Genomic DNA, 15,327 nt, shown 5'->3' with positions numbered 1-15,327 from the left:
GGAATGGCGATGAGTCATAAATGAGTAAATAAGACTCACTTAAATTTAAAATGATTATGCAAAATTCACATTTTAAGTCATAAACATATAGTTTATTTGAATATCTATTAAAATAAACCCTAATTATCCGTTTAAAAGTGAATTAAGTTTAAAAAAAAATCATATTTGAAATATATGTAACATATTGTGAATATTTATTAAATATAGACATGCAAACGGGGAAATAGGCAATTTGTTGCCATTCCTACTTAGAGGTGGTGTGTGAAATTTGCTCAAATTTTCAAAAATGATTTAGGTTAACATAAGAAGAAACAAACAAAATGGGAATTCAACTCTGCTTCACTTTGGACACACATGTAACATTAAGGAAACACAATGTTAGCAAAATGGAAAGCCAACAGTCACGCTGATCTATGTATCATTCCCTGGACGCTGTTGATTCTAAAAGCATTGGTTTTATGAATAGGAATCCAACAGGGTCCGAGCTTAATCTTCCTTGTCTTCCTTGTCTGCCGGCCGATGAGCCTCAGCCGCAACAGCAGAGCTGCTGCTTGGATGATCAGCCGGGTCCCTTGTCCCAACCCTGAGAGGTTCCTCTTTGCCAATGGTTTGGATCAGCATGATAACCGCTACCACAAAAATCAATATGTAAGCAGTTCTGATCCCGAGCAACGACTTAATATAACCCATAAATGATAGTCCACTAATTTGTTTCTGTATCACGCTTCCGTCTCTGTACCCTTCCAGAAATCTTGTGATTTGGGATCCCTGATCCTGCTCCGCAACGCTTTCTGACCCAATAACCTGTCATGGAAACCAGTGTTCTTGTTGGTCTTTGAGAGTGAATGTGCATTGTAAAATTTATAGTTTCTACTAAAGAAGAAAGAAGAAATATCACGTTCAACAAGAATTGCCACTTAAAAAGAGAACACAAATAGCAATCAAACACACATTAAAAGATCAGCTGAGAACTCCCAAAAATGCTTGCTACTAGTACATATTCTCTAGTAAAGTTTCATGGGCATTGCCAAGCAAAAAACCAACCCGATCCCAAGTAAGTTAATGCCAAGCAGTGTTTACCAGCAGCATGAATATTTTAGACAAATTAAAGAGAGGTCGTCTGCATATTCTAAGCACCTTCTATGGCAAAAGTAAATGAAGCATAAGCTGTTATCAGTAGGGCATATTAATGATAAATCACATTTTGCCTACTGCTACAAATTGCTCAAGTCATTAGTATCCAATGCAACTTCTAAATATCTACAAAAAGAATTGCAGATAACTGCTACTCATAACATTAGAGTAAGAATGACAGCTGATTTCATAATGAAACAGAGAAAACGTTTTAACTTACCGAAAAGTACTCCTCATTTCCATCCCAAACAACCATTTTTGGCAATTTGGTATGTTTTGTAACCTCAAAGGATTGGGCAAATTCTTCCCACTGCTTGAGCCCAACAGAACCAAACATTAAATCACGGTTAGCAGAGGCAGCAGCTTTCAATAGCTTGATTAACTCCTTTGATTTTTCGTCTGCTTCATCCTCCATAATTGTCAGCACAATTTTTCTTTTATCATCTTTCAATAACTTCAGTGTCTCGTAATTTATGGGCACAACCAGAGGGAACAAATTCTGCTTTATAAAATCCTCCAAGAATTTATCTGCGTGTGTTAAGAACAGGGGAAGGTCATATCAATGTCATGGTCAGAACTATAATAATTAGCAAATTTTGATTAAAATCACTTCAACATTAATTAGTTGGAATGATGGTAATATCTATGCAAATTACAAGGAATTCTGATTTCCAAGTTAAAACAAAGAAATTCATCAAGTGCAAAACTGAAGTTTAGGAGCTTATGCTAATTCTTAAGTGAAGATGAATGAAAAGGATTGAGGAGTGTGCTGCAAATTCTGAACAGCATTCACTGAAACCTTAAAAAGATAATAACTTTAGGTGCTGGTCCAAACTGAGGGAGGTGCAGGAATACACCTAATGTAGCTCCTCTTTGACATCAGACTTCTCCAGATTTCACATGTTCACCCATTCAAAGAGATCATATATCACTGCCATATAACCATTATGCCTTGCTGCACTTTGTCATAAGAGTTAAAGCATCAAGCTCATACCTGGTTTTCCTTCCTTTTTTTCCTTATTTGTTCTTTTGTTTTTGTTTTTTTTTTTTTTCATAAGAGTGTTGGGAGAGAGATTATAAACAAAACCTCCTTTGGCATCATTTGCACACAAAGTGGTTGCTATCAAACTGGAAACATGTCATCAGACTTGGCAGCCCAAGCATTACCATTGCACCAAAAGGATTAGACAACAGAAATTAAAGCCTATGGGTGGTCTCTAAATTAAAGTGTATGACGTCTACTAATTCTCCTAAAAAAGTTTTGACTCCATAATCCTGAAACCATGTTTCCAGAGCACAAGTATGGAAATGTCATTATGTAAACTGAGAGAGTTAAAAAGAACTTCTATTTCCAACCTTTTAATTTTGTGCAGTAATCAAAGTATGAAACAAACCTTCAAAGGGGCCATAAAAGATGCTCTGTTCATTGTACTTTGGATTAAGGGATGCCAGAGCAGGAACTTTATCAAAATCATATAGCACCATAACGTCCTCTGAAAAATCTTTTGCCACTGAAAACCAAGCTTTTTTCTTGTACTTGATAGCCAAATTTGATATCACAGATTCATCTAAACCAAAGCCCACAAAAATAGGAAAATCGGTTCCAGCTGCTTCAACAAAGTCACTTATATCAGCGTCAGAATTGAGAATGGCAACATTAGGAGCAGCAAATTTCCTCAAGTAGCGAACAAGTTGATCTGCCTTCCTTGGGCCATAGTACTCTGTTGGAACTCCATGAATAAATATCTTTAAGGTAGGAAACCCACTGCATTACAAGTTAAACTTTCAGCATAACAAGGAATTTTCAGCAACTAAGCATTAGTATTTACAAGTGATACTTCCATGCAAACTGCAGTCACAGATTGTGTTTAGTAATTTTTTATGTGAATTCATTGCAAGCAGTTTTGTCCAAAAGCAGCACCCTAATAAATGTCTTGTTTATGAAGATGAAATTCCATTGTCTAGACATCAGATAATTTCAGCTGATTATTAGAGTTGGAACAGAAAAGCAAGGCTGTAGCAGCATACTCGATTTCATATTTTTTAGCAAGACGGGTAAACTTGTCGGCATTTACTTTTGCAATTACTATGGGCTCCTTTAGTCCAGCAAGAATAGGAGCAGCTTTGTCCAACTGCAATGCAAAAATTAGCCTGGTTATTCTTCTAGCTGAAAAATGGCATTTGATATACAAATGAGAAATAAAAAATATCGTGTAAAGAATTGAGAGCACTCTGAAAATAGGAAACTCATTTTTTGTTTTTGTTTTTCTTCTCTTTTTTTTTTTTTTTTTTTGGAACAGCAGATAGGAATTAATAAACTAAAATTACTACAGTATCCTCAAAACTTAAGTGGCTTTCAGTTAAACTGAAATATATTATACATCTAAGGATGAGGTAATAGTCCAATAAAGCAACATTTGAAATATGCAATCAACCTGCCAGTGAGAATTGCATTTTGTGATACCACTAACAAAATCCACAAGATCAGCTGATCAGTCAAATTTAGGATGTCACTATATTTTGTTTGATTTTCTATCCTTGCAAATTACAGTTGTGTTCAATAGCTTGACAAACAGCAAACTAGTCCTCAACATGATCATCTACAATGCAATATGCCTGTTGCTGTCATATTTCAAATTATTCAAAGGAGGTATTCACAGTTCTCCCTTAGAGCAACTGCCTCCCCAACTTTGAAGTTATCTATTCTTTCCAAAGATAAACAGTTAACATATTGAATAATTAGAATTATTCATGAGTGGTATCTCCTTGATATACCTTTTGATTTCACAATATCAATTATATGAACATAACTATGAAGCTTAGGAAGAAAACCCTAGCTTTTAATGTGTATATTCCATTAATTAAACTCATAGACTATACACCTATATATATACAAAATACAATGGGCCACGGGCTCTTAACATAAGATTAACCCTAAATATAACCTTATAACTCAACACTCTCCCTCAAGCTGGAGCATATATATCATATGCACCAAGTTTGCTACAAATATACTCGATTCGAAGACCATTGAGAGACTTAGTGAAGACATCTGCTAACTGGTCATTAGAATTAACAAAATCTGTGATAATACAATCAGATAAAATCTTCTTTCGGATGAAGTGACGATCTATCTCGATATGTTTGGTCCTCTCATGAAAGACTGGATTGGAAGCAATATGTAATGCAACTTGATAGTCGCAAATTAATCTCATATGTGATATCTCCCCAAACTTGAGCTCTTGAAGCAATTGTTTTAACTAGATAAATTCACACGTTACTAAGGCCATAGCACGATATTCTGCTTTTGCACTCAACCTAGCAACAACCTCCTATTTCTTACTTTTCCAAGATAATAGGTTTCCTCCAACCAGAACACAATATCCTGAAGTAGAACCTACCCAATTAGTATCAGAATATCCGACTACTTGAGTATGACCTCTGTCCTCATACAATAGTCCTCTACCTGGAGCTCCTTTAATATACCTAAGAATCCGGACTATCGCATTCTAATGGCTATCACAAGGAGACTGTAAAAACTGATTGACAACACTGACTGAAAAAGAAATGTCTGGGCGAGTGATAGTGAGATAATTAAGTTTTCCGACTAATTTGCGATATCTCCCAGGATCAGCAAGAGGCTCCCCTGTCCTGGTAAGAGCTTTACATTAGGGTCCATAGGAGAATCTATAGGTTTACAATCAAGCATCCCAGTTTCTTTCAGAATGTCTAACACATATTTTCGTTAAGAGATAACAACACCAGAATTGGACTGAGCAATTTCTATGCCAAGAAAGTTTTTAAGTAACCCCAAGTCCTTAGTCTAAAAATGATGGAAAAGATGTTTCTTCAATTGAACAATACCATCCTGATCATCACCTGTAATAACAATATCATCCATATAGACAACCAAGTATATACACCTCCTTTATGATATGTGTTTATAAAAAACCGAATGATCAGACTCACTACGAGTCATACTAAAGTCTTGAATGACAGTACTGAAGTAACTAAACCAAGCTCGAGGAGACTGCTTCAACCCATATAGTGAGCGACGGAGTTTACAAACCAACCCAAACTCCTTAGCAACAAACCCATGAGGTTGTAACATATAAATCTCCCCTTGAATCTCATCATGTAAGAAGGCATTCTTAATACAACGGCCAGTGGCGCATAACTGCTATAGAGAGAAACAAACGCACAAAGAACATCTTAGCAACAGGGGAATGTTACCATAATCAAGACTAACCTAAGTATACCCTTTGGCAACCAAACAGGCCTTAAGGCGATCAACTTGCCCATCAGAACCCACTTTGACAGTATAGATCCACCGACAACCGACAAGAGATTTCCCTGGGATAAAGGAACCAAATCCCAAGTACCATTGGAATGGAAAACAGTCATCTCATCCACCATTACTTGTCGCCACACCGGATCAGAAAGTGCCTCGCTAACAGTCTTAGGTACTGAAACAGAGGATAAGGAAGACACAAAAGCACAAAAAGGAGACAAGAGACGGTGATAGCTAAGAAAATTATAAATGGGGTGAGGATTGCGAGAAGAACGGGTACCTTTCCGAAGGGCAATAGGAAGCAGATCCTCAGAAGGTAGGACTGCAGCAGGTGGAGAGACTGGAGCAGGATGTGAGGCAACAGGAGTTGCTGAAGTAGTAGGAGACACGGGAGAAGGCGCAAGAACAAGATCTCCACTGGAAGGAGACCGAGGCTGATGACGCCAATGATAAACCTGCAATGGGGTAGAAGAAGAAACAGGGAGAATAAGAGCAGGAGGACTCACGGGAAGAGGGATGGTCTCAGAAATGGGTTGACACTCGAAATGAGGTGAATAGAAGAAATGAGACGACTCAAAGAAGGTAACATCCGCCGAAAGAAAATAGCGGCGGGTGTCAGGAGAATAACACCGATAACCCTTCTGAAAACGAGAGTAACCAAGAAAAATGCGCTTGATGGACCGAGCAAACAATTTATCTTGATTGGGAGACAGGTTATGGATAAAGCAGGTGCAACCAAAGACACGGGGAGAAAGAATATATAATGATTGATCAGGAAACAAGAGAGAGTGAGAAATCTAGTACTAAAGAATCGAGGAGGGCATCCTGTTAATGAGATAGCAAGCAGCAAGGACAGCTTTAGCCCAAAAGCGAAAAATGACATGATGATGTAGAAGATGAGTGCAAACAATTTCAATTAAATGTCTATTTTTACGCTCAGCAACCCCATTCTGCTATGGTGTATATACACAAGATGACTAATGCAAGATCTCCTGAGAAGACATAAAGGTAGTAAAGGAATAGAAAAATACTCAGGGGCATTGTCACTGCGCAATACTTGGACAGAGGTATGAAATTGCATTTTGATTTCAACATAAAAGAATTCAAAAATTGAGAATAACTCAGAACGATTATTCATTAAATATAACCATGTGCAACGAGAATAATCGTCGATAAACGTTACAAAATATTGAAAACCCAAAACAGACACAACACAACTAGGACCCCAGACATCGGAATGAACTGAAGCAAACGGGAATAACACTCGATTATTGACACGCTTTGGAGAAGAAGTGCGAGACTGTTTTCCAAGTTGACAAGACTCACAATGAAAAGACGACAAACTAGACAAGCTGGGGGCCATCTTTTGAAACTTAACCAAACTAGGATGTCCCAAATGATTGTGGAGAAGAGCAGGAGACTCAGTCACTGAGCAAGCAATAGGAGATGCAAGAAGATTGAGATGATAGAGACCCTGTGACTTACATTCGATGCCAATCATCTGTCTCGTACCGCGATCCTGGATAGTAACAGAATGATCATCAAAGGTGATAGAACAATTTAAGTTACGCGTAAGTTTACTAATAGAGACAAGATTAAAGGGACAATGAGGAAGATGAAGAACAAAATCTAAAGGCAGAGAAGGTAAGGGTTTGGCAGTGCCAACAACTTTTAACAACCGCTTTGGACCCATTGGCTAATGTTACAGAAGGTAAAGAAATAGAATTAGTAAAATGAGAGAACAAATGTGGATTACCAGAGATATGGTTAGAAACACCTGAGTCCAGGACTGATGGTCCTAAAGAGGATGACTGAGCGAGACAGGCAGTGGAACCACCAAAGTGGGCGATAAAAGTAACTGTGGATGAGGATTGCTGGGATATCTTATACTTGAGATACTCATCATAGTCAGCCCCAGTGAGAAGGACAGATTGCGGTGGATGACAATCAAAGGACTCAGATCGAGAACCATCAGCATGAGCAACATTGACACGAGGAGGGTGGCCATGCAACTTATAACACTATTCCTTAGTATGCCCCCATTTGTGACAGTAGTTACACTTGGGGCGTTTGTCCCGATTACCACGATCGCTTCCTTATTCACCACTACTCTGAACTTGTGAAGCCATAATTGAATAATTACCCGCAGAAGAGGGAGGTACTGTGGGAACAGATGAGATTCGAAGAAGACGAGAATACACTTCATCTATAGTAGGTACAGCAGGACTAGCAAGAATTTGATTATGAACAGGAGCGAGCTCAGGACTAATGGCAACAAGAGTACACACTATGAAGAACTTATCCCGTTGAGCTAGATCCTCTGCAGCAGTCTTACCAGCAGGTAACAAGAAGTTAAATTTAGCTTTAATAGAGGCCATCCGACCAAGAAAATCAAGAAGAGTCAAACCTTGTTGTCGTAAACTGAACAGATTAGACACCACTGAATACAGACGTTGAATGTCATTAGTGTATAGCGCCTTGGCCTAAGCCCATAATTCGCAGTTTTATTTTTGGTTACATTCTCGGCCTTGGTTGTAACATCCCACATCGAGCGATGGGAAGGACCGGGACAACTTATCCTGATGGGTCTACGCGAACTTCCCAGGGGGTCACCCATCCTTGAGCTTTCCCAGGTAAAGCATGCTTAACCCGAGAGTTCTTTGCCTACATTCAGCCCAAAATGTATCCAACTGGTGTTATTTCCTTCCTTACTTATCCTCAATATATACTACCCTTCTCTGGCCTCCTGGGGTATTACATTCTCCCCCCCTTAGCACATGACGTCCTCGTCATGCGACTTTACAACTGGTCCCAAATCTTCTCCCCTTTGGAGGCTGTCATCCTAGAAGCCTGTCAGAAGCTGCTCCTTGATCAGGCACTCGCGCCTCGGCGCCACTCCTCGCCCTCATTGGACCGCCTTCTCCAAGGGTCGGCTCTGATACCACATGTAACATCCCGCATCGAGCGATAGGAAAGACCGGGACAACTTACCCTGATGGGCCTACGCGAACTTCCCAGGGGGTCACCCATCCTTGAGCTTCCCCAGCTCAAGCACGCTTAACCTGAGAGTTCCTTATCTACATTCAGCGCAAAAGGTATCCAGCTGGTGTTATTTCCTTCTTTACCTATCTTCAATATATATTACCCTTCTCTGAGCTCCTAGGGTATTACATTGGTAATTAGATGATCCGGTAAACCTTGACCCATACACCATAGTTCAACCGCCTTGAACCAAGAGATATAATTGGAACTGCCCATCAACTTCTCAATAGCAATGGATGCAAAGGGAGATAGAATACCAAAGAATGAGCCAGATTTATTGGTACCAGCCATGTTGGATAAAAGGGAGCCCTACAAGATCAACAAATTTGAAACAAAAGGGGTTAAATAAGCCAAAAGGAAAGGTTGGATGATCCAGAACAGAGAATGAAGTGTGGAGGCGTGCTAAAGTGACGGCAAATGGATGCTGGTGACCAGCAACGGCGAATGGCAACGAAACCACCGGAACTGGGATAGACTGAAGGAGGCGAGTATAATGGTGAAGATGGCGTTGCGATCGGAGCACTTGAGAGAGAGATCGGAGCAAAAACGTCTCCGTGAACAGTGCGAGAGAGGCGACGAGTGGTGGGGACAACGGCGATGGGCCTCCGGGAGTCAACATATTGGAGGCCGACGAACGCAACGGCGGTGGTTGTGTGTGTGATCGGTGGTCGAACTATGAAGACCTGCTGCAAACCAGTAGCGCAAGCGGCGGGAACGCAGTGGGCAGCGACGGTGGTGGCACAACAGGCTGCGGCGATCAGTGGCGACGTAACCGACAGTGGTCGTCGGTGATGTGGGCGGCAGCGGCTAGGGTTTGTATGGTTTATATTTTGGCTCTGATACCATGTGAAGCCTAGGAAGAAAACCCTAACTTTTAATGTGTATATTTCATTAATTAAACTCATAGACTATACACCTATATATATATATATATACAAAATACAATGGGCCACGGGCTCTAACATAAAATTAACCCTAAATAAAACCTTATAACTTAACAATAACCATCATTTTCCACACGAAGATGATGTTGGAACTTTATCAACTTTATCTCATCATTCCTTCACTGGAGGGTTGTGTCAAGAAGAGCATCTGACATAAAATTTTGTTGCCACATTGTTTTTGTTTTTTGACTTTTAGAAGCCAATTGATATTATGAATGCTGTGCCACTGACCCTAACTTGGTTAGAATAATTTACAAAACAAAAAACCTGGCTAGAATACGGTGTACTTGATGATGATAATGATGAGAGTAATTCATTTTCCATATTTTTTTTTTATCAAAGGCAAATAATTCATTTTCCATATTTGCCATTACATTAGGAACATCAAAGCCATTTGTATGGTGAAAGAGTTAATCTAATCTCCAGTTAAAAAAAAGAAAATCTAAATGTTTTGTTTGAGTAAATCAATATATTTAGCAAGGCATCACAAAAGAAGTTTGTTATACATTGAAAAACCTATAGAAGGTACTTACTAGTGAACATCCCCCCCCCCCCCCCCAAAAAAAAAAAGGTGAAAAGAAATCAAAGGAGAGGCGAAAGTTTTCCCTCATCCATAAAAATAGGGAACTGAGAATGTTCCCTTGATACTGTAAATCTGCCTCTATCTCTCAATACCCTTGAAGCCTCCATGGCAATGCTCTAGCCATATGAGCCATGTGACACAAAAAGGAATATGGTCCCCCAAGTGTGTTTCAACTTCCTACTAGAACAAGCACAGCCCCACATGAAAGGACATCCAAAACAGTAGCTGCACATCTCATTGTGCACCAAAAATAAAGAACAAAAGGCTCCAAACATCCTCAGCCGCTATATAATGCAACCTGAAATGGTCAGCAAATTCACATATCATCCTACTCTCAGATTATCAGAAGTAATAATCAAAGAAAGAGAAACTATCCAAACAGAGAAGGCCATCCTAGGAATCCACAGAATGTTCCATGAGAGCCCACTCTTACCTTTGTCATGGAGGACCTAATAGAACGAAGGAATAGTGCAGTCTCCTTTCTAAATGAATGTCAAACTCAAATGTGCTCCTCTTGTACTGTGTACTTGTAGCATACAAAGAAGGCAGACAAAGATGGTAGATGGTAGTGTTCCAACTCCATATCAAGTTCCTCACAATCATCCTTAGTCACAAACTACCCACATTGATTAATTTGCTGATGATGCTCTATCTTTTTGGTACTCTCTTGTGATTTAGATATAGACTCGACTGGTCATCTCATACCTTCTCTTGAAGTATATGCTTCATTTGATGATTTTGTCTTACAATTTAAGGTATCTTCTATTTTTTCTAGTATTCCTTCTACGTCCTTCCATTTACACCACTCTGCTAGAGTTAGTATTTCACTTCCATCTTCAAAATTACTAATATCACTTTGCTATTGTTTTATTATATGAACATAATCTTATCGAGAGGCCAATATTGACCTTTTTTTTATAACAAACTATAGTAAATGAAATATGGGTTTTGAAAAAGACTCAAACCTGGTACTTGGTTGATCTGTCTCTTAGCACGTGTATTGTTGGTTGTAAAAAGATTTCAAAAATTACAACTCAATTGGATGGTTAGTGGTGTAGTACAAGGTGCAGCTTGTAGCCAAATCCTTCAAATACAACTCCACTATTAATAGAACTAGTTTTTAATTTGGTACCTATGAATTACGATCATGCTCTCTTTGTTTAGAGGACATCTCAACATCATATTCTTCTTTTGTTTGATGTTGATGACACGATTATAACTAGGAGTGCTTCTCAAGATATTACAGACCTGGAACACTAGTTTCATTGTTATTTTGAAATAAAAGATTTGGATCTCTATATTATTTTCTTGTCTTAGAGATTTCTGTAGGTGATACAATTTTTTATCTTTCTCAAGGCAATACATTACGAATCTTTTACCTCAAGTTGGTCTATCTAATAGTAAAGTTGCTCCCACAATTATTAAGATTAATGTCAAATTTACTCAAATATATGGTAAGCCCCTTGATAATCATACTTTTTAATTTTATCGCCAGATGGTAGGGAGTCTAAGTTATCTCATAGTCCCCTAGTTTAATCTAACTTTGTGATTTATGATATCAGTTAATTTATATTTCACATAACTCATTTTGTTATAGTTTTATGTATCCTTTGCTATGTAAAAGGAATTTTATTTCATGATCTTCACTTTCCTGCTCAACCCTCTCTTAATCTCAGGTTCAGATGACAATTGGACTAGTGACCCCATTGATAAACACTTTACTGCAAGGCACTGTTTTTTCAGGGCAATTTTCTTATTTTCTGGCACAACAACAAGCAAACTATTACTTCTAGATTCAGCACTAAAGCCAAGTACCACACTATTGCTGATACTATGTTTGGATTTCTCCAGCTATGTTGGTTGTTATAGATATGGAAGTTCCATGGTCTTTTGCCACAGTTTTGCACTGCAACAACAGAAGTGTCATTTAAATTGACCACAATTATGTGTTTGATGAATGCATCAAGCAAATTAAGAATTATTGTCATTCCGTTTGTCAACACACTGTTCATGGGGGTATTCAAATCGTTTCTACGAGCTTACAAGATCAAATTGCTCATCTTTTCACTGAAGTTCATTCACTCGGTGCTTTAGAAAATTAATGCACAAACTCAAGTTAACTAATTTCTTAGCCTCCTGAAACTGGGGTTGCTGAAACAATTAGAAATATCTGTCAGATTCCCGATCTGACAATTAGGATTCTCAATTGCTGAGAAGAATTGAGAAAGAGGGAATTGGGAAATTAGGGGGAGAGATGAGAGAAAAGAGAGAGTGAGAGAGAATTCAGAAATGAGAGGGAAACTGATTTCCAATTTCATTCAACAAGTGGGTCTAAGCGTAGATCTGAGGTATTTATACTGCTGATCTATAGCCTAGTTTAGGCGCCAAAAACGGTTATCCCTTGCCCACTTGGCTTTACAACTTGCCATAGGACATGCTGGAAAATTCCTCCAGCTATGCCAAAAAACGTGGCTTATTTAACAAGGCCTAACAGCCTATTACGTAAGGCTTAACAGCCTGCTAACGTGACAATATCCTTAGCATATTTTGAAATATTCTCGTGTAAATTGTTCCTTATTTATTCTTTTCCTAATTTGTTATGTCCAGCTATGTATATAAACCCATATAAGAATAGAGGCAATTACAGAACTTCGCCCCATGCGCAATACAAAATCAGTCTAAGCTTTAATCGCTACTTCCAATTAGATTAACGTTCACAGTTCCAAATATAGGCATATATAAATGAAAAAAAAAAATACAAAATGGATCAAGAGCAGTACAGTGTTTGTGCCTCAAGCTTCTTCATATTGATTGCTTTCAGAATCGAGAACTCTTTTTTCACCCATTTCCAGCCCTAACTTTTTTACTCGTTCGATAGATAAATACGCATAGACAGAGTGAAGTTCAGGAAAAGCGGGGGATGGATTTGAGGACAACAAACTCATACACATCACAAATGACAAAACGAATAGATTTCTAGAGAGAGAGAGAGAGAGAGAGAGAGTGAAGACCTCGGGGGAAAGGCGCTTGCAGTGGCCACACCAAGGAGCGTAGAAGTCGACGAAGATGTAGTCAAAGGCAGCAATGGCGGCGTCGAAATTGGACTCGTTGAGCTCCAACACCTTCCCATCGATGGTGAATTGGCTCGAAGAAGAAGAAGAGATCAAGCGAAGGAGAGAGAGTGAGATCGAGAGTGCAGAAAGTATGAGAGGACGCATATCTGCGCAGTTATGATCTCAGACTTGAATTTGATTTTCTCTTGATGGATCTCTAACACAATTTGCTTGCGGAAAGAAATCCTTTGAACCCTTTCAATTGCTGTTCACAAACACGCTTCTTCATATCGTCGCCTTGGTTTCTTCAGTCCGAGTCTGATTAGTGATTCCCTTCTGGATTTCTATTTGGGCCCCGTCCATTCATGATGGGCCCTACTCTTCGAAGAATTGAATTGGGCCTAAGGATTGGAGTGGACCCAATAAGCAGGTCCAAATATTACTTGACCCGACAAGGATGACGATGGATAGAGCCATTATTCCCGGAAAAAAAAAAAGGAAAAGGTGTTTATAGTAATTAAAAACAAATTTTCATTTGATTTTTAAAACCTATTTTATATTTTTTTTATCATAAGTCTCATTTTTCATAAATTTTAATTTCAGAGTCTAAATATTTTAATAGATTAAGAATAACATGAGGCGTGATGGAGATGGACACCAAAATATCTACCACCTTATTATTATATTTTTCATTTTATATATGTTGATTGATAGTTTGTCTCCCCCAATGTATGCTGAATGTGGCATGTTGCGTATGGCATATGACTCCCCAAGAAAAAGACTCGAGTCCTCGTGGTTAGGGCAAAAGTAGCTTTCCACAAATTTCTAATTTTCCCTAATCTCTCTCTTTGGACTTGATGAACATGCTTCCAAACTTGAAAATTTTGGCTCCCATCATGGATGGATGGATAAGACCTCCACCTGGTCTCCTACGTGTCTTCTCCACGCGAATGAGTAAGAAGGATATAAATAAATAATGAATTTACTAATGCAAATCAATCATATAAATAATATTTATTATTTATTATTTCTATTCAAATGGGTAGAGTTTCTATTCAAAAGTCGCACCTTTTTTTTTTTTTTTAACTATTAGTTCATATTTTGGTTAACGTATTATCATGAATGTTCCTATTATTCGGTTCCATAATTTCAATAAAAGAGGTAAATTAGATAATTCAGCAGACAAGTTTCGACCCATAATACAACTGTAAATATGAAAATAACAAATATTTTTTATTTTTCATGGTCGCTCATTACTTACTGAAGTATATCTTGATCAAAAGTCGAACACAAAATTTAAGAGTCTAAAAAACAACATCTCAGCATATTATTTCTTTACCAACTCATCCACACCATTGGGGGTCTATTACTTCATATTGCTACCATGATAATGGTATCCCAGTAATGGAAGCGTCAACCGCTCCTCTAAGTCAATGGTGATGTCATATTATCATAATTATAATTTAATAATAATATAATATTATTCCAAATATAATACCCTTCCTTCCCTGGTCATATATTTGAGTTACACTTTGAGGAAGAGAGAGATATTTAAATATTAATTATTCAAAATTATACTGCTCTACTCGAATTCAAGTGAAAGCTAAATTAGGAATAATAATAATTTTTTAAGATTTGAAAAGAAATATAGAGAGAATTAGGAGAGAGCAGAGCACGTGTTGCCAATAAGAAGCAAGTTGATGTCTGAGGTCAGACAAGGCAGGCAGCAGCAGCGGGCGTGGGAACGGGCGAGGCCACAACGCTCACCTACCATTTTTTCTTCTTCTTCTTCCAGCGTTAAAAGCGAACGTTGAACGGGAGCACGTTGTGAAGGGGGCAACGGGCTATTTTTAAATCATCACGTGTTCCAAACAAGCCAACAACTTGGTTAGGAGAACCATAATAATAGCAATAATGTTATTACTTAAATGCCGCACGCATATGGTCCACTCTTACCGCCCTTCCACAGCTGTAAATCCTTATCTTATTGGCCTCGTACGGATGTAAAAGGTGGTGTTCCCTTATATGTTAATATATAGTACAAACTTTTTAAGGTAAAAAATGTGAATATAGTTTTCAAGGTGGTGTATGATTAAATTTAAACTTTAATAAAAATACGCACGAGCGTAACTTATATTCTACAAAAATACAATACGAACAAATATTTTAAGCCCAAAAATCCATAACAAAATATATTAATTTTTTGTGATTAGTGAGATAACTTCAAGAAATTAATGGCACAGCCAGTTGCCAAGAAAAGCTGCCAACTTCACCAGCCCA

The 15,327-nt window shown here is 38.2% G+C and overlaps 1 protein-coding gene across 1 annotated transcript; it reads right to left on the bottom strand.

Moving 5' to 3' along the window:
* Nucleotides 1–277: 277 nt before the first annotated feature.
* On the bottom strand, nt 278–13,353 carry LOC127800764 (protein disulfide-isomerase 5-2). Its single transcript, XM_052335565.1, has 5 exons — nt 13,006–13,353; nt 3,163–3,266; nt 2,529–2,899; nt 1,355–1,662; nt 278–804 (listed from the first exon to the last, which is right to left on the bottom strand). Exons 1-5 carry the CDS (start codon nt 13,210–13,212, stop codon nt 487–489), a joined length of 1,308 nt encoding a protein of 435 aa, XP_052191525.1. The 5' UTR covers nt 13,213–13,353; the 3' UTR covers nt 278–486.
* Nucleotides 13,354–15,327: the final 1,974 nt, after the last annotated feature.

This window comes from Diospyros lotus, chromosome 4 (assembly GCF_014633365.1).
Source record: "Diospyros lotus cultivar Yz01 chromosome 4, ASM1463336v1, whole genome shotgun sequence".
Taxonomy (NCBI): Eukaryota; Viridiplantae; Streptophyta; class Magnoliopsida; order Ericales; family Ebenaceae; genus Diospyros; species Diospyros lotus.
Note: the sequence above shows the minus strand (reverse complement) of the source record. Positions and strands in the feature narration are given on the sequence as shown.